Source organism: Hoplias malabaricus, chromosome 1 (genome assembly GCF_029633855.1).
Source record: "Hoplias malabaricus isolate fHopMal1 chromosome 1, fHopMal1.hap1, whole genome shotgun sequence".
In the NCBI taxonomy this organism is placed as follows: Eukaryota; Metazoa; Chordata; class Actinopteri; order Characiformes; family Erythrinidae; genus Hoplias; species Hoplias malabaricus.
The window spans coordinates 40,740,188-40,766,120 of record NC_089800.1 but is presented as its reverse complement, the minus strand read 5'-3'; the positions used below and the strand labels follow the sequence as shown (position 1 = coordinate 40,766,120).

The following is a 25,933-nucleotide window of genomic DNA, read 5'->3' as shown; positions in this document are numbered from 1 at the left end:
AAAAATGCCTACATAAATGTGTAGCGATTGTGTACAGGGCCAAAAACACCCGAGACTGTACTTATTATAACAGAACAACTGAATCCCTGAATATTATTTCACTGAACAGTACCACTGAATCACTTAATACAGTAGCCTACATTTTATGCACAGTATATACCCAGAAGTGACATTCAAATATATTTTTCCTTCAAAAAATCTCCAGGTGCCCTTTTTCTGCCATGAGCTGAAAGAGAAGGCATATAACACCAGACCTACCATCTCCAAAGTTTCAACTTTTCAAGAGAATGAAAAAAAATTAAACAACATTTTTAGCAACAAATTTAGAATGAAGTGACTGCTGCTTTTAAGAACTTTTTGACCCACATTTTAGCAGGGAATGGAAAATGTTCTTAATGTGCACTTTGGCCAGGTTTTTGAGCAGTAAGACAGAATACACAAATGAAAACCACGTCTTGTAAACAACACCCAGGATGAATGGCATTGCACCTAACACATGGGAAATAAACAGTGTGGGCAGTGTCTCTTCGAAGAAAGTTCATGAGCTCTCCTATAAAGCCTTATTTAAAATCTTAGTCACTCTGGAACTCTTAAGTGGACTCAAAAAAAAAAAAAAAACAGATCTCCTTCAAGAAACTAAAAAGTGTGTTCTTCAGTTCAGCTGGAATTATTTTTTACAGCGCACATACTTCTTACGCAGGTCCTTGTCATGGTGGTTGATTCAATACTGTCATTTAAACTTTATTTTTCATTTCTTTAAAATGCCCACTAAATTTGCACTCACTAAAGAAAGCAAGGACACTGTTTATGCTGTTCTTAAAGTAAGCAATGAAAACATCGCAAATGACCAAGTGTTTCAAAAGAACTGCAGTCCAACTTTCCTTCAGTTTGGCCAAACTTGTAATAGAAAAAGAAGGGACACTGAAAGATGGGCTGATAATTATGGTGTGTCTGACGGTAGAACACAAAGAAATAAGACGTCAAGGCAGATCAATGATGCTATTCTTGGTGCGACATCCAGGTTCAGCTTGCTTTCTGTTTCTTTTTGTGTTTCTTTCCTCTGGCTTATTCTCATTCCTGGCTAATAAACTGTTTGACATGGACGATTTGGACTGTGCTTGTGCTACACCACATGCCCACGTTTTTAGACAGTGTGGAGCATTCAAACTCCATCCATTTTCTTTGGGATGATTTGGAGTGGCATTTAAGATTCAGAACTAATCATCCAACATCAGTACCATCAGTTTATATGGTGGAATAGCATCAAATCCTAACAGCAAATTCTAACATCTATAGAAAAACTCCTCTGAAGAGCAGAGGTTGTTACTGCAGCCACTCTATTGGCAGTAGTTTCTGTGGAGATTATAGAAGCTGTGTGTGCACAGTGGAAAGTAGTTCCACTGCTCCACCGTCCTTTAGCCAACCCTTGGCTTTGGGCATAGTGCAGCTGCTCCAGAGTGTTCCTTTCTGCTGCTCCATGCTTATGGAGATTATACAAAATGTGTGTGAACACTGGAATATGTGTGTCCACAAAGGGTGCACCTCAAAGTAGCTGAATTAAATAATTAAGGGGGTATTCACAAAGTTTGGACATGTGTGTGTGTGTCTGTGTATGAGCAGACAAATTGAATCACTATACTCATTTTGGCTTCTGTAAAACTAAGCCAGTGCATGTTTGTTTTAATGGTAGGCTTTTTCTTTAAAAAAAATAAGTTACCGCTCCGGGTGACTGTCTGTGAGGAGTTTGGTGTGTTGTCCCCGTGTCCATGTGGGTTTTCTCCGGGTGCTCTGGTTTCCTCCCACGGCCCAAAAACACACGTAGGTAGGTGGATTGATAACTCAAAAGTGTCTGTCGGTGTGAATGTGTGAGTGTGTGTCACCCTGTGAAGGCCCTCCAGGTTTGTGTTCCCACCTGGTGACCCGTGATTCTAGGTAGGACCCAAAGCGACCCTGAATTGGATACGTGGTTACAGACAGTGAAAGAATGAATAACAAAAGGTTTATAATTAGGGTTAATACTCTTAAGCATGACATAATATAAAGCATATCATACACATATATGCTACTCAAATTCAAACAAAAACCACACCACCCCTCAGGATCACACACAAGAACCGCCGTCCATGAAGCATGCGCTATATTTGTGGTAACAGTGCTGCTGCGCTGGTTAGTTAAAAAAATTAAAAGCAGAACATTTCAATATGCATAACAGGCCAAAACATATTTTTTCTCAAATTCACTGAATTATTCTTGCAATCTCAGTAGGGTTAACAGATACCATATCACTATAACATGTTCTATAAGTCTCTTTTTTTTTCAAAAGGTTTATAAAAGGGGTCTAGGACACTTTGTTTTAAGCAAAACAATCCCGAAATTTTGGAAGGTTCATATATATTAATAGTAGCATTTAACAAGCTTCAGATCCAAACCTAAAGTACATTCAAATCAGATTTGAATGCATGTTGTTGCTCACAGGAGGATTGATTTCCCTGACTAATCATACAATCTAGCTTAATTAGTTTATATCTCTCATCTTCCTGTGTGTGTGCAATCCTATATGGTATTCACTGTGGAATAGGGCTAGCAGGTGTGATTCAGGCAATGCATTTAATATGTTAGTAGAGCTAATCAATCTAGTGCAGCTAATTGCATGTTTACTTTTTAATCTCTGCATTCAAAGTCTTAAATTGTGGTAATTGACCTGCTTTGATTCATCATTTGGTGGATTAAGATTAGAAACGTGCAATAATAAAAAAAAGAGGGTCAGAGTGGTGGTGCAGCAGGTAGTGTCGCAGTCACACAGCTCCAAGGACCTGGAGGTTGTGGGTTCAAGTCCTTCCCTGGGTGACTGTCTGTGAGGTGTGTTCTCCCAGTGTCCATGTAGGTTTCCTCTGTGTGCTCCAGTTTCCTTCCACGGTCCAAAAAAAACACATGTTGGTAGTTGGATCAAGGAAAAAGCCCCACAAAACATGAACATTCATTGATTTTGTTCTTGTGGATAATATTGTATCCAAAAGTATGTTTGAGTTTTGGTTTAGATGATATAAAGCTGGTGATTTTGTTGTTAGTGATCATGAATAAAGTGTATTAAAATAAATATATATATATATATATATATATATATATATTATTATTATTATTATTATTATTATTAGAGATGGATGGATCGATCGACTATGTATCGGTATCGGCCGATTTTTAATCAAAATATTAGATCGCGATCGGCCGATATTTCTCAAATTTAGCCAACCCCGAGCTAGCGTTTCATCCAGGAGGAGCCTCTCGTCAGTCTGGCAGTTTTTTACCTTATGTGACACAGACTCATCCAGGGCGTTTTGTAAAATTTGTAAAACCAACGTGTCTCGTGGGGGAACCAAAACAAAGTCATTTAACACTACTAATCTGATACGGCACTTAAGAGTACACCACGCGGCTGAATACAGTGAGTATCAGAAAACAGCAGAGCTAGCACGGGCAGCTAGCACAAAACAAATAACTCAGAAAACCGTGCAGACCACATATGACCGGTACGAAAAGTACAGCAGCAACAGCCAAAAGGCTAAAGGAATCACAGCCAAAGTGATGGAATTTATAGCGCTAGATAATCAGCCCTTTTCGGTTGTAGAAGACGAGGGATTCTGCCGCTTAATATCCCACCTAAGGGTTTTGCGCAAACAAAACGGGAGCCGTGTTCCGGTGAAGAAATGCCAGGACCAAGTCAGATGAACACAGCCAAGCCAACAGAAAAATCACGAGTGAAATACTGGAGGAAAGCATGGAGATCCAGGAGAGCAACAGTCCGATCGCATCCCAAGTGCGCTGCTATTTTTCCCACGGAGCGCGTAAGCGTATTGGAAAAGCAATAAGGCCGGTTTTCCCGCTCTTGCCGAAGTCGCTGCGCCTTGCACAAGCGTGGATAGTGAAAGATTGTTTAGCGTAGCTTCAAACATACTGACTGAAAAGAGGAACAGACTGTCATCCCAGAAAGCTGAAATGTTACTCTTTGTGAAAAGAAATATGCCTTTAAAACTCAACATTAAGAACCAGTAGTTCGGCAGATGGGCCTTTTTCCCATTAAAACAGGCCTGGTTGTTTAATTTCAAACTTTCCATATTTTATACCTGCTGTTTTATTTAATCTATAATTCATACAAGACCTAAATGCACAATTTCAGTGACGCTATGCAGACATTTTTTTTATTGTATAACAATAATTCAATATCTACATTTAATGGTTGCAATTTTTCGTTTTTGTAATAACCCAGGTTCTGAGTTTAATACCTGCAATTTTGACTGTATTTATGTAATATACTGTTTTTTCGTGTTAAAATAATTAATGGTCTAAATTTAATGATTGCAGTATTTTATTTTTTTGGTGTATTGTTTTAAAACAATTCAAGTTCGTTTTAAAACAATTGTAAAAAGAAATATAAATCAAAGCTAACGGTTGCAGTTTTTCATTTAAAATAACCCAGAGTCATTTAATTACATTTTGTTTTTTAATTAATGAATGGTCTAAAAGTAATCATTGTTTGAATTTATTTTCGTATTTATTGCTAATTTTCTGTATTATGCTGTTTCACATGAGTTCGTTAAAAATGGTAATAAACCACTTTAGACCAAGTTTCGTGTCTTGCGTGCTAAAAATTGCATGTTGCCCTGCCGTGGCATATAGCCCCGCCCTCGATCGGTATTGGCTATCGGCCGATCGTGCTGAAATGTGATCAGGGATCGGAATCAGCCTCAGAAACGTTGATCGTTCCATCTCTAATTATTATTATTTTTTTATTTATTTATTTATTTTTTTTAAATTGACAATTTCTAGCCAACAGTTACAATAAAATAACCAGAGTGGTGAACATTTGTAATTTTAATCTCATGTTAAACAAAAAGGCTTTAAACATTTGTACAACTGTTACAATGCTATTAAAAACATTATAAACAGAATAAAACAATCAATATAAAAGAAGCACCCAGGAAAGGCCTAGTATACACACATGCAATATTATCATATGCCATATAAAATCGGAACATATTAAAGACCTATAATAACTAGTGGAATCATGTACTATCATGAGCTTTTTTTTTAACCAACGGCAGATTCAAGCTTGACGGATTTTATGGTGCAGCACACAAAGCGCAGTATTTTCCACTTGGCACATGCTGCTTTGCTAAGTTGTTACTGACCACTTCTTTTAGCCACACTCTCCTCCCAGAAGGCCCCCAGGTGTGTTTCAATTACACTTACTTGGATGTGCTGGGGCCAGACTGATAGAAGTGGAGACTGAGGGGAGTGTATTGGAGCTAGTGTCCAGCATTAACCTCAACATCCTGCTGCCTCCTCTCAGAAAGCTCAGGGTCCAACAGACCAGCGCAAAAATGTCAGTAAATCAGCAAACTTCAGCTAATCACAACAAAATCTTACCATTTATTAAAAACTTTCTGATGACTATTATCTATTATCTACACCATTCCATTAGTATCTCATAATTCAATATTGGATGGTCTTTATGTAAGTCATATCGTATATATATAATTTATTTTTTCCCCCTGAAAAAGCCTACAGAGACATGTGCATATAGTCAACATGCTCAATGCCAAGCTCAGACTAGAAGGGTATAAAGCAACAGGGCTTTGTAACAGTGGGGTAGAAAGGCTTATAAAGGACTGTGATGCAGTAGAGCTGTGATATCTAAAGTAATGGGGGCCCCATCAAATACCTTTGGGGTGAATTGGAGTGGTGGATCCCCCGACCTCACTGATATTCTCATAACTGAGTGCTGCAAAATCCTTACAGAAAATCTTCCAATATCGAAAGTAAACCCTTCTCAAAATAGCACAAGCTGTCACTACAGCAAATGGGGACAGAGTGCATACCCTTAATTGCAGAAACTAGTAGGTTTTACTCGTTTTTATTGTTTAAAGTGTGTGAAATCCATTTGTAAAACACTTAAACGTGTTTCAGAAAATCATGATCAAAAATAAAAGCTAGCCTAAGAATAAAATTATTGTTTAATGAGACATTTTCTGCACTGGATTGGGGCAGAAATAAATCCTAAAAGAGAGTAGCTCTTGTACTGAAGGTGTGGAGCTTAGGCTGTGGTTGATTGCATTGATTTTTTCCATATGAAGGCTCTGCTGTGTCTATAAATGGCCTTGAGTAGGTGCTTTTGCTTCTTCCTTTGTGTTTGTTTCAGCCAGGGGCATGGCTGTTTGAGATTTTAAGGACTTTCACTATTACAGCCCTTCACTACACTGCCATTATGGCTACTTTAACTGAATGAACACTAAGAGACAGTATAGGTGTTGCAATTGCCGGTAAACCATTGGAGTCAATTTCCTCCAGACCTGGGCTTTTTATGCTGAAATTCTGCTCCGTTCCACCCAGTATTACCGGAGTGTTGCTCATGTTGCAGTCACTATTGCGGTCAGTATTGAGCCACGTTTTCATGCAGCACAGAAGGCAGGTGCTGAAAGTCACACCTCGACTCTGCTGGCAGAGAAAAAGAAGCCCTATCTGTCCATCTGTTAGCATTAGAACTGCCTCAGTCCCACATCTCACCTCAGCCCACAGATCAAAGAGCTTGGGTAAATAAGCTTCTAATACTCTTATCACTGGGAAAAATGGAGAACATATGGATGGAGTGTTATCGTTAGATGCTTTCAAAAATGTCCTTTCTATACAGAAAGGGAGGGTAAGATGACAACGATATAATAAACCTAGCACTTGAACACATTTTTACTACACCTGATATGTATCAGCATTTCTTCTTTTTTCTTTTTTTTTTTTTTTTTTTTGAGGTTTGGAATGAAGCTAGTTGGGGGGAGGGAGAATAAAAAAAAACTTGCAAAGAGCATGCAGGATCTGTGATCCTTTCCAACAATGTATAATATTATATTTTCTTATATATTATATGATAATGAATGTTAAAAAAATTGAATTATTTTGTATTTATAGTAAAAACTATTACTACTGCTGCTGTTCATGCAAATTACAACTCTTACTACAGCTCCTATGTAAATTATAGGGGACATATAGTGACAGCAGTTATAGAACATTAATACTATGCAGTCAGTATCTAATATGGACTATCTGATCCTTTGACTAAATAATAATAATAATAATAATAATAATAATAATGCAGTTAACACAATAACACAATTTTTTATAATTTTGTCTAAAGCACAAAATAAAGAGGAAGGGAAGAATAATGGTAGTTGAGTTTAAGGAGGGAATATCCAGAGTCTATTAGTGATGTCACAAAAAAATAAAAATAAATAAATAAATAAACAAATAAATAAATTTTTGTTTGTTTAGAGCAACCATTTTGTGAAACCCATCCAAAGATGTGGATATCTGTTGTGGGTATATCGGTACACTGCTCAGGAAACAACAATACTGTTCTGTGTGTAGGTTGGAATCAGCACAATTTAGTTTCACTTTGATATCTGTCTCTGTCTGCTATTGAAATTTGTGTAAAATATCAGTTTAATGAGTAGAAACATTATTATATTCTGCAGACCCATCAAGCAATAATGTGTGTCATGACATTAAGAATCCCTGCTATTGAGAGGTTGCCAGAAGAGGGAATCAAAAGCCAATCTCCCACTTTTAGGGAGACGGTGTTATCCACTATACTATCCAACATATCGTGATATCAGTAGCATATTTTGTATTGCATACCTTTATGTATCAGTTACATTTGGAGATGACAATAGTAAGGAAAAGAGAAATGGTGAGATTAGGGAGTAAATAGTGAAAACTGACAGGAATCCCGGTGGCGATGATCACCCAGACGCCTTTTTATGATTGGAATTCTGCGATCTTGTCAGGAAACAAAACCAGCACACATCCAGAAAACATTCATATTTCAGCACTCAATGTTGAGCCAAGAGTCAGCTGGGCTTGTAAATTGCCCGTGGAAAAGGCTTGTTTGCTTGCCTATTATGCATGCCACATCCCATTCAGACCTTTTGGTGTTGGCCGTCTCGTCTGCTTGCGAATTTGTTTATATATATATATATATATATATATATATATATATATATATATATATATATATATATATATATATATATATATATATGCTTTTTTTTTTACTGGAGACACTGACATTTCCAATAGCTGGTCACAAGGCATGAAATGCCCCCCCCTCCCCGAAATATTTTCATCAGAGAATCCTGGGCCCGCAGCTCCATGGACATTATGCCGTTCTTGATGTTTTATCATTAGTTGGGAAGTGTTTGGGCCCCTACTGAGATCTTTTGATGGAGCGCAGACAATAAAGCAGTGGAGACAGCCAGCCAATTTTGCCCGCTGCGACTCTACCCCAGCGAGGGGCCTGAGTATTTGTGGTATAAAAAAAAAAAAAAAAAAGAAAAGGTTGGGGGAAAAGGATGATGGCCACATTTTAGACAGACTTCCACATTCAGAGTATACAGCTCACATGCTTTATTTATTTATTTATTTATTTATTTATTTATTTATTTATTTATATTTTTGGAAGCCATTACTGTATCACTGTATTAGGTGTATGATACTGAGGCCTTTGAGAAATGTAATGATGCTGCGATTTTCAGCATAATACAGTGTGTCAGGATTACTGTTCCTGGGAGTCTGACTTAGGGTGTGGTGAGTAGTAGGGATGAACAGAAACTTCTAAATAAACAATGACTTAAAATATGATTGTAAAATAAAATCCAAAGGCAAACCGATATTCAAGGACACTGCCTCTTCTCCATTCATTAACAATCAAGGTATCATACCATTTTCTACATTGTGTAAGCTCATTTTAACGTATAAAATAAATGTTTATGAAAACATATTTGCTATTACTACAATTCCAATATTCATGAACACCCACTGGACAGCCATGTGCCCAAGACACAATAAAATAGCATTATAATTACCTGAGTCAACATAGTTTACCTCATTATCAAAATAATGTACTGAGTAAAGAAAATGCATGTGAATTTGCACCAATTACTATAGCACTTGTACACCAGTTGATCCAATTGTACACCACCAACACCACGTCAGTGTCACTGTAGCGTTGAGTACAATCCACCACCCAAACAATATCTGCTCTCTGGTGGTCCTGACCTTTGAAGAACAGGAAAGTGGGTAAACAAAGTATGTAGAACAACAAATGGACAGACGGACCACAGTCTGAAATTGTAGGACTACAAAGTGCTCCTGTCTGCTCATAATGTTACATATAGTCATGAAAGAAAGGATGGTAGTCCAGCTGTTACAGTAATTTGTGATATGACAACAATAACACACTAAAACAGCTGTGCAAACACACAGCTTAGATTCACAATGCAGCAGTGCAGTAGACAGCAGATCTACTGATTTAAAAATCTCCAGAGAAAATAAAATTCATGTGGCTAAAACGCAGAGAATTTTTCAAAATGCCCATGCTAACAGTATTGTGTGTATAGAACAGGCCATGTGTTATATACACACGTTAGTACAAATAAAGTGTGTTATTTTGGAAAAACTTAAGTACATTAACAAAATTTAAGTAGAAGTCCCAGAATTGTTGGGCATATGTAATCAAACATGGCAGTATGCGTCATTATGGAATATCAGGATTCTAGCACTTAAAACTTTAGACGAATGGCCTTTGGACCTTCTAGGGCCTCCTGTTGGCATGTGCTCATTATCATATTTTTCTTGTGCCACTGCAGGTCACATAGTTGCTCTGTAACTCTCCTTGCACATTGTAACCTTATCTTTTGGTCTACATAATTAAGCCAAAGTGCCACTCTCATTGTAATTCCTGCCTTTCTTCCTGGGTTATTTACATGAAAATAGACAAAACATCTCTTATAGGTCAGTTTGCCTTCAGGTCGTTCAATTAAGATAATAGCACAATAATGCAGAAGGCCTGAGGTTCACTATATGTTTGTCAGATGTATGTGACATTACTTGAAAATGAGCAAATTAAGAAGCATTTTGGGTTGGTTTTGGTAGTAGCTCTATTTTTTATTTATTAATTTTTTCTTCAGAGAGGTGAGGCACAGTTCTGTCATATTCCTTTGATTATACTAACATTCAAATCCTTTCAGAATGCTTTTTTTGTTATTTCCCTTTTTTCATTTTCTGCCTCTTGTGTGTGTTTTTTTTCCATTTTGTTTCCCATCTAGATGTTCTCGCCACAACCCCCCCACCCACTACTACCACCATCCACCCTGATGCTGTCCAAGGTACCGTACACCATCTCGGCTTCAGGGTTCTGCTTCCATCTCACCTGTTTTCCTCTTTCTTTTTAAGTAAATTTTTTTCCTGACTTTTTTTGTGCCTCCCATATTCTGTTTTGCCTGTATGTGTAAATATATGTGTGTCTGTGAGAGTGTGAGAGACGCATATTTATGGAGAAGAAGCTGTAGCAGACAGTAGGAGAAGGTGAAGGATCAGAGGTTTGTGCAGGGCTAGAAGGCCGCTGTAATAAGATCACCTGCTGATAATGCTCTCAGTGGCAGTGTGGCTCTAGCTCCCATCAGCTTGTGCTTGTCAAATCTTCCTCCTGTCACCCGTCTGATCTTCAGCACTGGAGATTCATTCTCCACTGAGCATCTTTCCCCCATCCACTACCATAATTTCAGGTTTCCCTTCTTTAGATCACTACTACATTATTGGCTCAGTACAAGAGACGTTTTTTATATTAATATTAATACATTTTCCCTGATTTTCTCCAAGGTTCAGTCACTGCCATTTCCACCTGTTAGCTACACCTCCCCTTATCTAGCACAATGCAACCAACCTGGCAGATTGAGGCCAAGCATATACTTACTCTGACATATGTGAATCCAACTAGGGCTTTTTTCAATTGCTGCTAACATGACCACTGGACAGCTCGACATGCTTTAAGTTAACTCCAGATATGCCCACGCTGGACTGTGCTTGTGATTAGTGGAGAGGAGACAAACCTCCTGATTATGGGGTCAACAATAGCAAAAAAATGGCAATGGAAATTTAGATTGGAATTTAGAATGGTAGACTTGGGCAAACTATTGATATTATGTTGTTATAAAGATATATTTTTATAGCTATAGGGCATTGTGCATGTTGTGATGTGTATTATGACAACGTGTTATGATATTTTGCCATAATGTCCAACCATACACATCTTTACTGTCCAAAAAAAAAAACATGCATCACCAAAATAGTAACTTTATAAGCAAAGGAAAAGTACCTTCTCAATTTTCAATGGACGTCAGTGTAAAAACAGTCATTTTGGAGCATTTTGAAATTCTCACACAATGTGAAGGACAGCGGCTATATTCAAATAGTATAGTAAAATAAAAATGAACAAAAATTGAGATACATATTTTTCTTTGGACAGGAATTAAATTCAAGCATGGTTTTTAAATCAGTGTTTCATTATGGATGAACTAATAATAACAGGTGATATAAAATATTAATAATAATAATAATAATAATAATAATAATTTGACCTGTGTTACTTATGTAACTACATTTAAGCTAATAACATTTATAGTTCATAGTTTCATAGTGAGACACAATTACATTCAATTACAATTCCATTTCATTGGGCTTACATTACATATTGTCAAGTTACCTAAATTGCTTTTTGTTTCAATGGCAAAATAGTGGCAAAATGTCAAGGGTAGTTTTGCCATGAAACAAAAACATTTAATCAAAATTTAATTACAACATCTCTACTCCTCACTAACACAGATCTTGCCAGCATATTTATTAGCTTGTTCTGCTGAGTTATGAGTGAGGTGGGAAAAATGAATATAAAAATAATGACCTCAGCCACGGTGGCTTCTGTAAGTTCAGATTCAGAGAGCAGAGCTACAAAGCGTATGAATAGACTTGCTATCTTGCTTTCTAAAGCTGAAAGACAACATCTGAACTCTGGATCTTAAAAATGGTGTGAAAGGGTCAACACCATGTGTAGGCAACTTCAGGTCTGATTCATGCGTCGACACATAAAGGAGGCGGCTTAGTACCGGGAATGCCAGCCAAATAAATCAATGTTAGGAGGTTCAGGGAACCTAGAACCGTAATGCATTTTTGATGAACTGGCAAAGAGTGATAAAGGATAGGGAGCACTCCACTTTAAAAAAAAATCAATTAAGCCATAATGTCTCGCTGAAGTGCTTGGTAGCTTTAGGCGGTGACATTTCGAGATGATTGCCATTTATAATACAAAATAAATGGCTAAATGGAAGTGCTCGGCACACCAGTAGTTGCAACTTTTGACAGGTGCCTGAGCTTTTTCCCTATCAAACGCAGTCTTATAATTGATATGCTGGGAAGGTAGGCATTAGCCTTAGCCACAGAACTGCAGAAGAACCTTCAAGGCCCTGTCTGTGTGTGATCATAAGGCAGAACTAAGTCCATGTATATTCCATCTGTAAAGAATATCTCCCCTTTTTTTGTTGCTATCTGCAGGGTCTCACTGAATACAGAAGGAAGCAACAAGAGGGTGCATTATCGGTGTCAGTCTTAGCCTCGGATTAGCATTCAAGCAGTACCTGCTTTCAAAAATACACGCAAGCTAATCCGGTCAGACCGTGGGCACCCGAGAGCTCAGGATGTTGCGGGCAGTTTGAGCAAGGCTCAGTCTTATCAGCCGTGAAAGTTCAGTCTATCTGTTCCTAGATAAGGATACGTAATGTACGTGCTGGACATAGCTGCAAGCTCTACAGGTTTAACTCGAGTCCTGGTGGATCTTGGCCAAATATGTCCAGAACCAATAAAGCATTCTAGGGTCAGTATTAAAAGAGAAAATAGGAGATGATGTGTTTTCTGTTTTTCATATAGATGCAACAGCTTTTTATGGCTGTTGTTGTCAAAATGCACAAATGAGATGGAGATTTATGCTGGATAAAGGTAGGTATAGGACATAGTGTTGTATTATATAAGCTTAGGTTGCTATAACATGGGTCTGTTTTGGAAAATCGTAGGTGGATGTCATTTTTTTTTTTCAAAAATGTTGTGGCAGGAAATGCATCTAAATTAAAGAGTTGAGTAAAATAAACCACCTACTCACTAACATCATTAGCTAGCCTCTCCTTTTTTATTATTGCTTCTTATTTGGGGGGGAAAAGCATCTCAGTGATCCATCTAGCAGACCTGTATTATCTCCATCACCAGAGGAGTGCACCTTATAGACTTTAGGCTCGGGTCTAATTCCCCCTCGACAGATGAATGGTGTTGGACTGTGTCTTAAGTCGGCATTTTTTGACATCAACAGTGTTTTCCCATATAATGAGTTCCTCTCCCAGATATTTTTCAGGGCTTTTTCCAATATGTGCCAACTCAGGCTTGGACGCCCTTAGGTAAAGCACGGCGAGGTAGCCTCATATATCTGTCTGATGAGGGGGCATTTATGCTGCTGTGTGTGGGGATGATGGAGTCGCCGTTGGCCGAATGACACGCACAAGACAAGGTGGCTCATTATTCTTACAATGGGCTTTCCACTCTGGGCCAAGGTTTAATTTTTCATCTAGAATGGCTCCATGGCCCACTCCCTCGGCCACACCTTACCATGGAGGGCTTCATTTTAGACCTTCCTTTTCCACTTCATAGCACACGGTGAAATGAACCATGTGCATCGTTACACAAATTGTTGGTAGTTTGTTTGATTGGCAGACATGAAATTTGGAGTTGAAGACTTTCAGAGGTGTACCTGACTTCAATGGATTTTTATTAGACATCATTCATTTTCCCAACCTAATTCAGCTTTGAGCATCAACACTTGACAAGTCTTGCATGATCACAGTCTGCACACCCTCACTGCTAATGTGCCGTCACCTCTGGTGCAACAGAGGTGTATAGTAAGGAGTTACATTTATGCCATGTTCCGTTTAGCTCATAAGTCAGAGGGTTCCTCCCAAAGTTACATAGTGCAATTTCTGCAGCGCTGAGCCTGAAGTAGCAAAGAGGCTCTCTACCTATTACAGGTCAGTAAACCATCACAATGATTTTAAAGATGTAATTTGAAAAAAATTATTTTTAAATTACATAAGAGCTCTACACACTTGAGGTAATGTGCTAATAGGGGCTGGGTGTGTGAAGTACTCAAGTAAGTAATTAAGCAAGTATTTATGTTGAGTTTTGTGCCACATACTTTTACTTCAGTATGTGTTTAGGATATTTCAGACACCTCTAGCTTTAATATACGTGTCTGTGCCCTTAACAATATGTTATATATCACTTTCAAAAGAAGTACAATTTCAAAGGAAGCCCTATACTCTCCATCTTTTTATTGGATATATTCAGCTGAAGTGACAAAATTGGAAACAGACTAGCAGCCATAAGTGCGAGAGACCTATCCTGTCTGTGGTCCAGATGGTCATGCAGCCCTCCATAACAGCCCCCCTTCCAGCTCTACCCCCTCTTGGCTTCCTGTGCCATGGCCTGTTATGGCCTTTCTTTCTCTTGGCTCGAGTGGTGGGTTGCAGCGCGGAGCTTTTGCCTGATGCTGTGGATGGCACCTGTCCCATTCAGACCTCCGTTCTCCCGCTCCCTCTTCTCTCTCGCTCTGTCGTGCTCTCTCTTCCGCCTCCTCTACCACCCTCCCTCTCTCTGCCCCTCTACTCCTATCTGGACCCGTTAAGCTGTGCCCCTGCTGGTGCTGTGCTTTCATGTGCAGACCCTCAGTCTGCTTTAATAAAACACACCCAGGCACACTGAGGCCACGTATACGGATGTCAGTTTGCCTCCATGTGGAGAGATAAAAGCTTGCTAGATTAACTCCACGTGAGGCTCGCCGCGTGAGCTCTGGCCAGTGGGGAAAGAAATGCCATTGTGACGGGTTGACGAGGACGAGCCTAATTCACTGTAGAGCAAAGAGAGAAAAACCATGTCCATGTAACTGGAAATGCACAGTGCATGTAGTGCATATACTCATCCCACAGTGTTTTCAGTGTATTACATAAGTTCAACACTCTCAGTGTGGAAATACACTCATGTGTCTCCCTTTCCACAATCGTGTGCAAGAATAAAAGGGCAATGCTTAGACTTAAAGGGGTCCTAAATATGTCTTCATTCTTAATATTTATACAAACTGGAATTGAATAAATAACAATATATATATATATATATATATATATATATATATATATATATATATATAGAGAGAGAGAGAGAGAGAGAGAGAGAGAGAGAGAGAGAGAGAGAGAATTTATTGATTGATGCACCCAAGCTTCTTAACTGAATTCTTGGTTTCACCCTAAAATGGTGCAGTAGCTACTTCTATCACCTATTTCTGAGAATATTAACTGCTGCACCATTTAAGGTGGAAAATTCTATTGAATTGTTTGCTAACAAAGCCAAATTTGTCGTTGTTTTGGACAGTTGTATGACTTAAAGGGTGAATTCCATTCATTAATTTTATCCAAATCATGCAAGAATCCAGTATGTTATCAGAACACACAAAAAAAGTGCAGCATTTCAGCAGTACTCTAATGCTAGTCTGCAGCAATATTGAAGAATATGCTTCTGGATTTGAATGTATTCAAATTTAGGGCATCATCCCTTCAAAAGCGTTTCACAATTATATCATAAACAGCTCCTAACTGTGATAAGAGGCTGAATTCAGATGCTAATTTTGTGGCTTTTTGTTTGAAACATCCAGTTCCACCCTACGTGCTTCTGTAGCCACATTAGCATTTAAGGTGGATCTGGAAATTCAAAGATATCAGCACTACTACAAGTACTAGCAAGGTTTTATGCTTGATAAGAAATGAAGAGGGGTGGCACGGTGACACAGCAGGTAGTGTCGCAGTCGCACAGCTCCAGGGACCTGGAGGTTGTGGGTTCAAGTCCTGCTCTGGGTGACTGTTTGTGAGGAGTTTGGTGTGTTCTCCCCGTGTCCACGTGGGTTTCCTCCAGGTGCTCCGGTTTCCTCCCACGGTCCAAAAACACACATTTGTAGGTAGATTGGCGACTCAGAAGTGTCCGTATTTGTGTGTGTGAGTGTGTTGCCCTGTGAAGGACTGGCACCCCCACCAGGGTGTGTTCCTGCCTTGTGCCCAGTGATTCCAGGTAGGCTCCCTACCAACCACGACCCTGAAATGGACAAATTTACGGACAACGGATGAATAAAGTCTAGTTTTGTTCCCTAAAAGTACTCAGGAACACTTCAGAAAACCATTGTCAGTGAACACAGTTTATTGCTCCATCTACAAGTGCAAGTTAAAACTCTACCATGCAAAGTGAAAGTCATATATAAACAACACCCAGAAACACTGCTGTCTTCTCTGGGCCCGAGCTCATCTGAGATGGACTGACGCAAAGTGGAAAAGTGTCCTGTGGTCTGACGAGTTCACATTTCAAATTGTTTTTGGAAATCATGGATGTGATGTCCTCTGGGCCAAAGAGGAAAAGGACTGTCTGGATTGTTATCAGTTCAAAGTTCAAAAGCCACCATCTCTGATGGTTTGGGAGTGTGTTAGTGCCCATGGCATGGGTAACTTGCGCATCTGTGAAGGCACCGTTAATGCTGAAATGTACATACAGGTTTTGGAGCAACATATGCTGCCATCCAAGCAACGTATTTTTTCAGGGACGTCCCTGCTTATTTCAGCAAGACAATGCCAAGCCACATTCTGCATGTGTTACAACAGTGTGGCTTCATAGTAAAAGAGTGTGGGTACTAGACTTGCCTGCCTGCAGTCCAGACCTGTCTCCCCTTTAAAATGTGTGGCACATTATGAAGCGCAAAACATGACAATGGAGTCCCGCACTGGTGAGCAACTGAAGTTGTACATCAAGCAAGAATGGGAAAGAAATCTACCTACAAAGCTTCAACAATTAGTGACCTCAGTTCCCAAACACTTATTGAGTGTTGTTAAGGAAAGGTGATGTAACACAGTGGTAAACATTACCATGTCCCAACTCTTTTGGAACATGTTGCAGGTCTCAAATTCAAATTGAATGAATATTCGCAAAAAAACAATAAAGTTTATCCATTGGAACATTTATCCATTAAATATCTTGTCTTTGTAGTGTATTCAATATAATATAGGTTGAAAAAGATTTGCAAATCGTATTCTGTTTTTATTTATGTTTTACACAATGTCCCAACTTTTGGCTTGGGGTTGTAAATATCATCACTGTTACACTGAACATTCCACCAATCCAATAACAGTACTAACGATTTGTGGACAGCACAGTAACACTACAGGCAGCGTTGACGTTCCGTATCAGTGTTGGTTTCCTCTCACAGTCAAAAAAAACATGCTGTTAGATCAACAGGTGAGAGTGTGTGATGTCCTGTCCAGGGTGTGTTCCTGCCTTGTGCCTAGTGATTCCAGATGCTTCTGACGCACCACAACACAGAGCACGATAAAACAGTTAAAGAAAATGAATAAATTAAATCCTTTTCTGAAGAACATGAAAAATGATTAATCATATTTAAAATATACAAATTTTATGCAGTGTTACACCAGCTGCCTGGCATTAAATCTTGTTCAACATGGACATTTATGCTCTCTTCTTAATGACACATTCAGTTGATCAGTCTTAAGCACCAGCAGTACCCATGATAACCATTCATTCATCCATTCTCTGTAACCATGTCACCCTGATCAGTGCTGCGGTGTGTCCAGAACCAACCCAGAATCACTGGGCAAAATATAGGGACACACACGGGAAAGGGCACCAGTCCTTCACAGGACAACTTCAACTTTGAGTGTGAGGCTTTCGAACTGCAGGTGAGCAGTACAGAAGTGGGAGGGACTAAATGCATTTTGAAATGTTCGCATGTACTGAATGAATCTGAAGAGAGATTTTTCTTAGAAATAAGTAATTGTAATTAATAGAACTTAGTTTATAGCTTTAAATGATTACTGGGCGCAACATTGAAACAATGTGTAAAATTTAACATGACATTCATGGCATTGTATTGCATTTGCATTTGGATATTGCATTTGCTTTTGAAGAATAAATGTTCATTGCGGTAACTGAAAACACTAGTCAGACATTTTGTTATTTATTACATTTCTTCTCTGATCTGCCATCTCTTACATTTCTCCCTCTTATTAAAGCTAGTACGGAATTGTTTTACCTCAAGCCCATTCACAGAGCAAGACTTCATACATAAACATTAACAAATGAGGCTACTCGTCCTTTCTAGCTATACTGTCTTAGATTTTCCCTGCCTCTAGGTACTTGGGTTTAACCTCTTTTGGAGAAGGCAAAAGACATGGGCCCTTGCCATTCACAGCAAATCAAATTCCAAATAACACTGTAGAGGTGTACACAAATAAAGTCTTAATTCAATGATGTACTGTGGTGGAGGTTTGTGGTTTTTGGGAGAGATTCGGATTCAGGATGTGATGATGGCTAATTGAGACGTGAGCTTTTGAACGCCTCTTCCTCCACCTTTTCATTTAAGTACGGCTACGTGAGGAGTTTGTGGCTTTTCATGAGCGCCGGGTTTTTATGCTTTCACACCCCTCGTACACTTCTCTCTCATTTGATAAGTGTTTTATTTTTCATCCGCACGCCGTGTAGCCTAGCAACAGGCAGCAGGCAACAGTTCAAGGCCTAAATATGGTTTTCTATTGGGGGGGAGCAAGTGGCATAGTGCTTCAAAAGAAGCACACACACAGTCACTTAAACACCACTCACTCACTCACACTCTCTCTCTCTCTCTCACACACACACACACACACACACACAGCCTCCAGAGTTTTATGATTTTTTCTTTTAATTTCACAAATGTGTTAAAATATTTTTGGAGCTTAGAAGGCCATATTCTGACTGTTATTTCCTTGCCCCTTTGTTATGTATTTATGCATAATTAGCATTAATATTAGTAGCATTGGCAGACAAAAAATATATTGCCCAGAAAAAATTAATACACTGATGATTACCAGAAAATCAGTAAAGACAATTAATTCATTCATTCATTATCTGTAACTGCTTATCCAGTTCAGGGTCGCGGTGGGTCCAGAGCCTACCTGGAATCATTGGGCGCAAGGCAGGAATACACCCTGGATGGGGCGCCAGTCCTTCACAGGGCAACACAGACACACACTCACACCTACAGACACTTTTTGAGTCACCAATCCACCTACCAATGTGTTTTTGGACTGTGGGAGGAAACCGGAGCACCCGGAGGAAACCCACGCAGACACGGGGAGAACACACCAACTCCTCACAGACAGTCACCCGGAGCGGGAAACGAACCCACAACCTCCAGGCCCCTGGAGATGTGTGATTGCGACACTACCTGTTGTTTTTTTGTAGGGAGTTTTCTTATAACAGCAACAACAGCAATAAAAATAGCTATTATTGCAGTAATACTTATGTGGTGGTGGTGTGCTAGTGTGTATTATGCTGGTATGAGTGGATCAGACACAGCAGTGCCGCTGGAGCTATGTTTATTTTTGTGGTTTGTTTGTTTTTAACCAATGTGTCCACTCACTGTCCAGTCAAACAATCAAAAACAGCTGCCTTCTTGGTCCACCTTGGAGATGTAAAGTCAGAGACAGAAGCTCATCTTTTGCTGCACAGTTTGTGTTGTTTGCCCTCTAGTTCTTCATCAGGGCACACAGGAAGAAGCCCCCCAGGACTGCTGTAATTGTAACACAACAGCCCTCTCCTCCAAGCATGTTACCCTGGCTATCAGGGGCCATTACCAAATGTCTCAGAGGAAGCATGTGCTAGCTTGGTAGCATGAGGTGACTGAGGAGATCTAACAGGTGAAAGTGGCCATGAATACATTTTTTTGGGAAAAAAAAAATCGTTTTGGGAAAAAAAACATTATTTAATATAACAGAAGATAAACAATCACTTTAAAGTGAATGTTTCCTTCTTAACTTTATAAACCCAACACAGACAGTTTGACTGTGGGGCTTTTTTTATTGTTTAAATGCTAACACCTCTCCTCCTGTTTTCATGTTCTAGCTTATTCCTATTTTGCACATTATGTTTGGACTTTGTTATTTCAGAGAACGGCAACTCATTGCTTCATATTTTACTACTCTGCACTGCATGAAGGATGGCTTCTCTGAGACCATATATCCTTTCTTATATTCAACAGCAAGTTACACCTGTTTGTCCAATATAAAACCACAATTGAGCAAATAAAGAAACAATTGCAAACTAAACACCTATGCCAGCGCGGAGTGCCTGGCATGTAATAATATAAGGCCAGTGGCAAGTGGCCAGAGATAGACTCGCATCATGCAAGTGCCTAATACAAGTGCCATTTAGTGCAACAGCTCTCTCTTCCAATATATCCTGTGCTTTTGTATTTTACAAGAATTGCTTTTCATTTTGTTTGAGCTTTTTGTGGTTTGAGGGTTTGGAGCTCATCATTTTATGGATATCATGACCATTAGCAGCATTAGACATTGTTCCAAACAAAAATATGTATAGTTAAAATATTGCTAACCCCAGGGTGGTACACAATCTATGAAGCATAAAGTTGTTCTTTGAGTGATTACAATACAATTAGACTCTTCATTTTATTTGAGTTGGACATAGATCACATAAGTCACAGGCAAATATAATAAAGTATTCACTCAATTTGGAATACTTGGTATTTTCTGGTGGTAAAAATGAAGAGAAACCCTTGAATTGGTGTGTTTTGCACCTGGAAGGGGACAGGTCACTAGAGATTCTGAGACACACTTCCAGGGACAGGTCAGATCCATGAAAATCCACAGGGAATGTCAGTGGGGGCAGATACTGACAGTTCACTTCACAAGGCCTCATTCTAAACTCGTTTCCTGCCCCGCTCTGAACAGATTTGATGCCGATAAAAGCAGCACTCCCTCAGGTGAAGCAGAAGCGCTTCTCAGACAGAGAAAGTGTTATTTTTTTTTTAGATATATTGATGATGGATATGTTAAAGTCTAGACTCCATTCCATTCTCCCTCTCTATTTTCTCAACTGCCTGAGCCACCTCAGCTTTCCTCTGTCTTTTATTGCTTTTTTCTAATTCAAATATTCTCTTCTAGAACTAAAAACGGACTCAATCGTTTCTGTAAGAGCAGACAGTCATTGGACAACTGGAATGCATGGGTTTGATTAACTGTCGACTGATGGGCTGGAGTCAGTTTAATCAAAGTTTATGTCAGTATTCTCCCAAAGGCCAATACAGTATTTGAGCTCACTAGAATATTGCTACTCCTAAGTCCTGCAGGAAATTCCACTTATTTATGGCAGGAGTGGAAGATGCATACCTTTGCTTAATTTAGATCATTTATGTTTATGGTATTTGGCACTCCCCCTTAGCCAGGGAGACGTACACTGTTCATGTTCATGATCATGGTACAGGAGGTGGCTAATGTACTGTTGGGACTGTTTTTTACACATTTTTTTAATTCTAATAAATGTTTGTGTTTGAAAAATAATATAAAGATCTAAGATTTCAATATGTGTTACAACAACAACAAAATGGCATGAGTAAATGTGTGAAACTGGAGGTGTTTTTAAATGGAAATATACAGATGTAAACCTGCACAAAGTACCATATATGTTAAAAACACAAATGCAGAGTTATGACCCATACTTGATAGCAATCTGACTGACCAATAGGAAAGCAGTGCTGATCCAGTCAGTGAGCTAATAGGATTTGTCTACTCATAAGAACTGATGAGTTGCTTTCTTGGTGTCCTTGCCACATTTAAGGTGGAATGAGAAATCCCATATAAAGCTGCTTTCTCATACCTAATCTGCAAGCACAACGCATTCTGTATTCGTTCTGAAAGCAGTTCAAGAGTAAGAATCTGGCCACTAAGCACTCGTTCATAAAATATGTAATATAAAGATGATCTGAGTGCAGGCTTTGGATAATAACTGATTGTATTGAGGTTGGCTTCTCATTTGCCATTTCATTACTCTCATTCAGACTTTCCATTCCACCTTAAACACAGGAACCACTCAATGCTGGACAAATCAAACTTACTGGACCAGTCCTAGAAGGGTGCTTGGCTTTCAGTCAGTTTGCTGGCAAATATAGTTATCTCTTTCTCATTATATATATATATATATATATATATATATATATATATATATATATATATATATATATATATATATATATATATATATATAAGCTTTTTTATTTATATTGTGTGTGTATGTACGTGTGAAATATGAAATAGTACTTTATGGTCAACGGACAACAGTAGAGTTAATTTTGACCTCTACATTAAGGGCAGTGAGAACACATGGAGAGATGTATATAGTAAATTATAATCATAAAGAGGGTGGCATAAGTAGTGTCACAGTCACACAGCTCCAAGACTTTTCAGACAACTCCCCCAACACCACCCACCCCTTAACCCTTTACTAATTGCAGACAATATAGAATAGACAGAATAGAATGAATGAATAAGCTTAAAGAATATTGAAAAATGGCTGGTTTCATTCCAAAGAGAGCATAAGTCTTAATTTTGTTTGGATTGGCTAAAAACCAGTATGTTTAAAAAGAAAAAAAGAAATTGAGTTTGAATACGTTGTGCCACCAGAAATATTATATGGCCAGAATTGTTTAGATATTCTTCTGTAGTTAAACTGTAATTATTAATAGAGCAAAGCATAAGAGTCACCCTTTGTTTCAAGAACTGTCCCTAATAGTATGTTAGCAGTAATTAGTAATCAGATTTGATAAGTAGTGATTTTCAATCCCCACACCAACTCATTCCAAAAAAAGGTACGGAATGGTAAGGCATCACTCTAGAGCATCACTCTTAAGCAGGGGCATATAAAGCCAGGGTCACACAGGGTTTGTGTCCAGGAAGATTGACACGCGAATTTGCGTCCCTGACCAGTAGTGCTGCTGATCTGTTCTTTCTGAGCCGACAGTTTCAGTTTCAAAATGGGAGATATTACACAAATATTTCATGTGGATTTTATAATTACATATTACAACACAGCAAGAGTCACACTATACTCCAGTGTTCTGTCGAGTTGTGCTGCCCTGTGGAAATGTGCGACCATATTGTGCTTAGTACAGCCTCCTAAAGAAAAGGTAGGATATTTGAATAGGCTAAAATAAGTATATCAGAAAATGCTCCCAACAGAAGGAACAGATATGCACAGCCTAAATCCCCTCATGAGGGCAAAGAAAAGGTAACTGAAGGTAATTTATGTGATAATACATGTATATTTTTTTGAACATTTGTTTCAGCTTGTACAGTTTTGGAATGCTGAAGCAAAAAAGAGTAAGCTAAGATTGTATAATGCACCATAAGAAACAAATGGGAGATTCAGAGAACGCAGTAATGTACGCTGCTCTACTCACTGCATTGAACATGTTGACATTAGCCTTGTTAAACAATCTGTGTTCCTAAAATCGAAGGTCTGAATTCACCAGTTGTCCTTGTGTTTGATAGCAGTTTGAATTCCTGATCTGTCAGCAAAAAAATATCAAAGCAAACAGTCAGAGCCAGGCTATTCTGAACAAAAGGGACTTATGGCACTGTATGGTAATCTAATCAGGGTGTTGTGAAGACCCTATACGTCTGCTCTTATGTTTTGACTGCACAGATAGCATGCGTCATAACAGACTGTGGGCAGGTTTTCCCTGCAGGGTCCGGAGATACCGGCTATATCTATTAAGTTAAATATAATCCCTGAAAGTCATTTAGAAGAATGTTGCCATGTCTGGAGGATAAACAGGATAATCAGCCATCCACATTTCTGGTTTATACATTTTTTATACATATACATGCTCATGGTTCATACTTCTAAACTGCCTTAGTCAGGGTATTTCACCTGTCTTTGGATGTTTTGGACATCCAAAGTTTTATGTTTTTTGTTCCACATGCTAAATTATTGTGAAAGCTGTTATTCTATTGATATAGACCCAATATACACTGATCACCCATCAAATTATGACCACCTCCTTGTTTCTACACTCACTCTCCATCCTCTCAGTTCCACTGACCATACAGGAGCACGCTGTAGTTCTACAATTAGACTGTAGTCCATTTGTTACCCTGCACACTTGTAAAGGGTGAAAAGTAAGAGGACCAGAAAAACACACACAAATACCATCATAACATCAGTGTCACTGTGTGTTGACCATTGAATAACTGGGTGAATCTGGGCAAACAACATACATAGAGCAATAAGTGGACTACAGTGCTCCTGTATGGTGAGTGGAGCTGAGAGAATGACAGTGAATATAGAAACAAGGAGGTGGTAATGATATTATGATTGATCAGTATATGTGCTCCATGCTATTGTTTTAGGTGTGTTTTTCCATTGCTAGTTTTATGTATATACTCCTAAATAACCCATGCTAAAATGCAGTTGTTCAAGTTCTAACTACTAATATATGTTCCCATGCTAAAGTATTGGGCATCTTGTTTTTCTATTACTGTTATGTTTACACTGCTAATATGCCTGCTCCGTGCTAAACTATTATGTTAATTGTTATGCTAATCATTTAGTCAACGTCCAGTCTGTTGACAGGTAATTTGCTGCGTAGACTAACTGTCAACATATCATCCTGTATTCTATTGTTCTTATTATTTGGTTTTCTCATTGTTCTGATTATTTGCTATTCAAATCAATCTGAAGACAGGACATTAAAAACGGGCCAAATCGTAGGTCAATGTTTTTATTTAGAATAGTGAGAGAACAAGAGAGAGACCAATTCTGCCTGAGTCCAGCTATTGTTTACACATCAGGAGACATCTTGTATTTAATTTCAGAGGCCCATTAGGCACGGGCAGGTGATTTCTGTCAATGGCACTAAACCAAACTCATTCTGGCTTCATTATTTTGCAGCTCAGTTTTCGCAGGTGATTAATTTTCACCGAACGCTCTTCCACTGCCCCAAAACAGGTTGTGAGCTCCCCATTTAGTGTGGTCCTATTTAATCAGACTTGGCTTCAGAGGTGAATAGACCAGCCTGACGTATTATGTATGGGCAAAAAGGTGATAAACTTGTTACAAGTAGTTATGATCTGTTTAATGGCTTGTTCCTTTCTGTTTGAAGAGATCTGTTCTAAATATGAGTTGTAGAATTGTGGTCCATTCAATACACTTTGGGATGAATAGCAGTGACTTTTGGTGGTCCAGAATGAAAATCATCGAATTGTGATTTTATAGCTAAACTAAAGTTATGCCTTAGTGTTATCAAATCCTATAGCAAATTAGTCTAACATGTTTAGAAGCTGTAAGAGCAGCAAGATGGACATTTAATTTAGGAAGCACTGTTGTATGAGAACGTATTCAACGTTTTTGGCCCTAGTTTAGCTGCTGACATTTAGCTTGCTAGCATGCAGATTCCCTTTTTGTGAGTTCATCTTATTCTTTTCATTGGCTGACAGCTTATAGACTGCTTTGTGGTTCCTCACACCTCTCACTTTTCAGGCTTTAGCATTTTATTTCAGACCAAACAGATCCAAAAACAGTGCAAAAACAATCTTCAGTACCTATGCTAAGTGAAGCTAGGTGTACTGTGAAGTTCCACTGCAGTTCTGCAGGATTTCAGCACTTGAGTTTTATGACCTGACACTTTTTTTTACTCTGACCCAAGACGTTTTTGGCAGCTACTTTTACTTCTACAGGAGTCATTATTTCATTGTAGTGGAAGGCTTACTTGAGGATGGTTTTAGGCTACTCTACCCACCTCTGGCATTCATGCTGCATATGGGCAAATACAGAGTGTGAGAAAATCCAGCTGACTGCATGAAAAAGCAGTGAAATTGGTGGTTCTGCGTATAATTTAGCTTAGCCTACTGTTCTCCACCTGCGAGTCAGCGCTGGCGGTTTCCACAAAACATTATGCAACGTTAGTATGACTTAGGAGGGTGCTGAGCATTTTAAAATGGCCATGATAACTCTCTTATTTACTTACTCCTTCAAATACCAGAGTGCTGTCAATCAAGGAGAGTTCAGTGCAGCAAAACGAAGAGTGGTGTGTTGATGAATGAGGAGTTTTGAAGACATGTACAGCCCTACGCTCATGGATGGA

At 38.8% G+C, this 25,933-nt stretch overlaps 1 protein-coding gene across 1 annotated transcript in view; it reads left to right on the top strand.

Annotated features, from left to right (window-relative positions):
* Positions 1 to 25,933, top strand: part of cadm1b (cell adhesion molecule 1b) — a 252,083-nt gene that overhangs the window by 209,926 nt on the left and 16,224 nt on the right. The window contains exon 9 of the mRNA XM_066681700.1: positions 10,152 to 10,211. Within this exon, the coding sequence (XP_066537797.1) occupies positions 10,152 to 10,211 (60 nt within the window). The remainder of the gene's footprint in view (positions 1 to 10,151; positions 10,212 to 25,933) is intronic.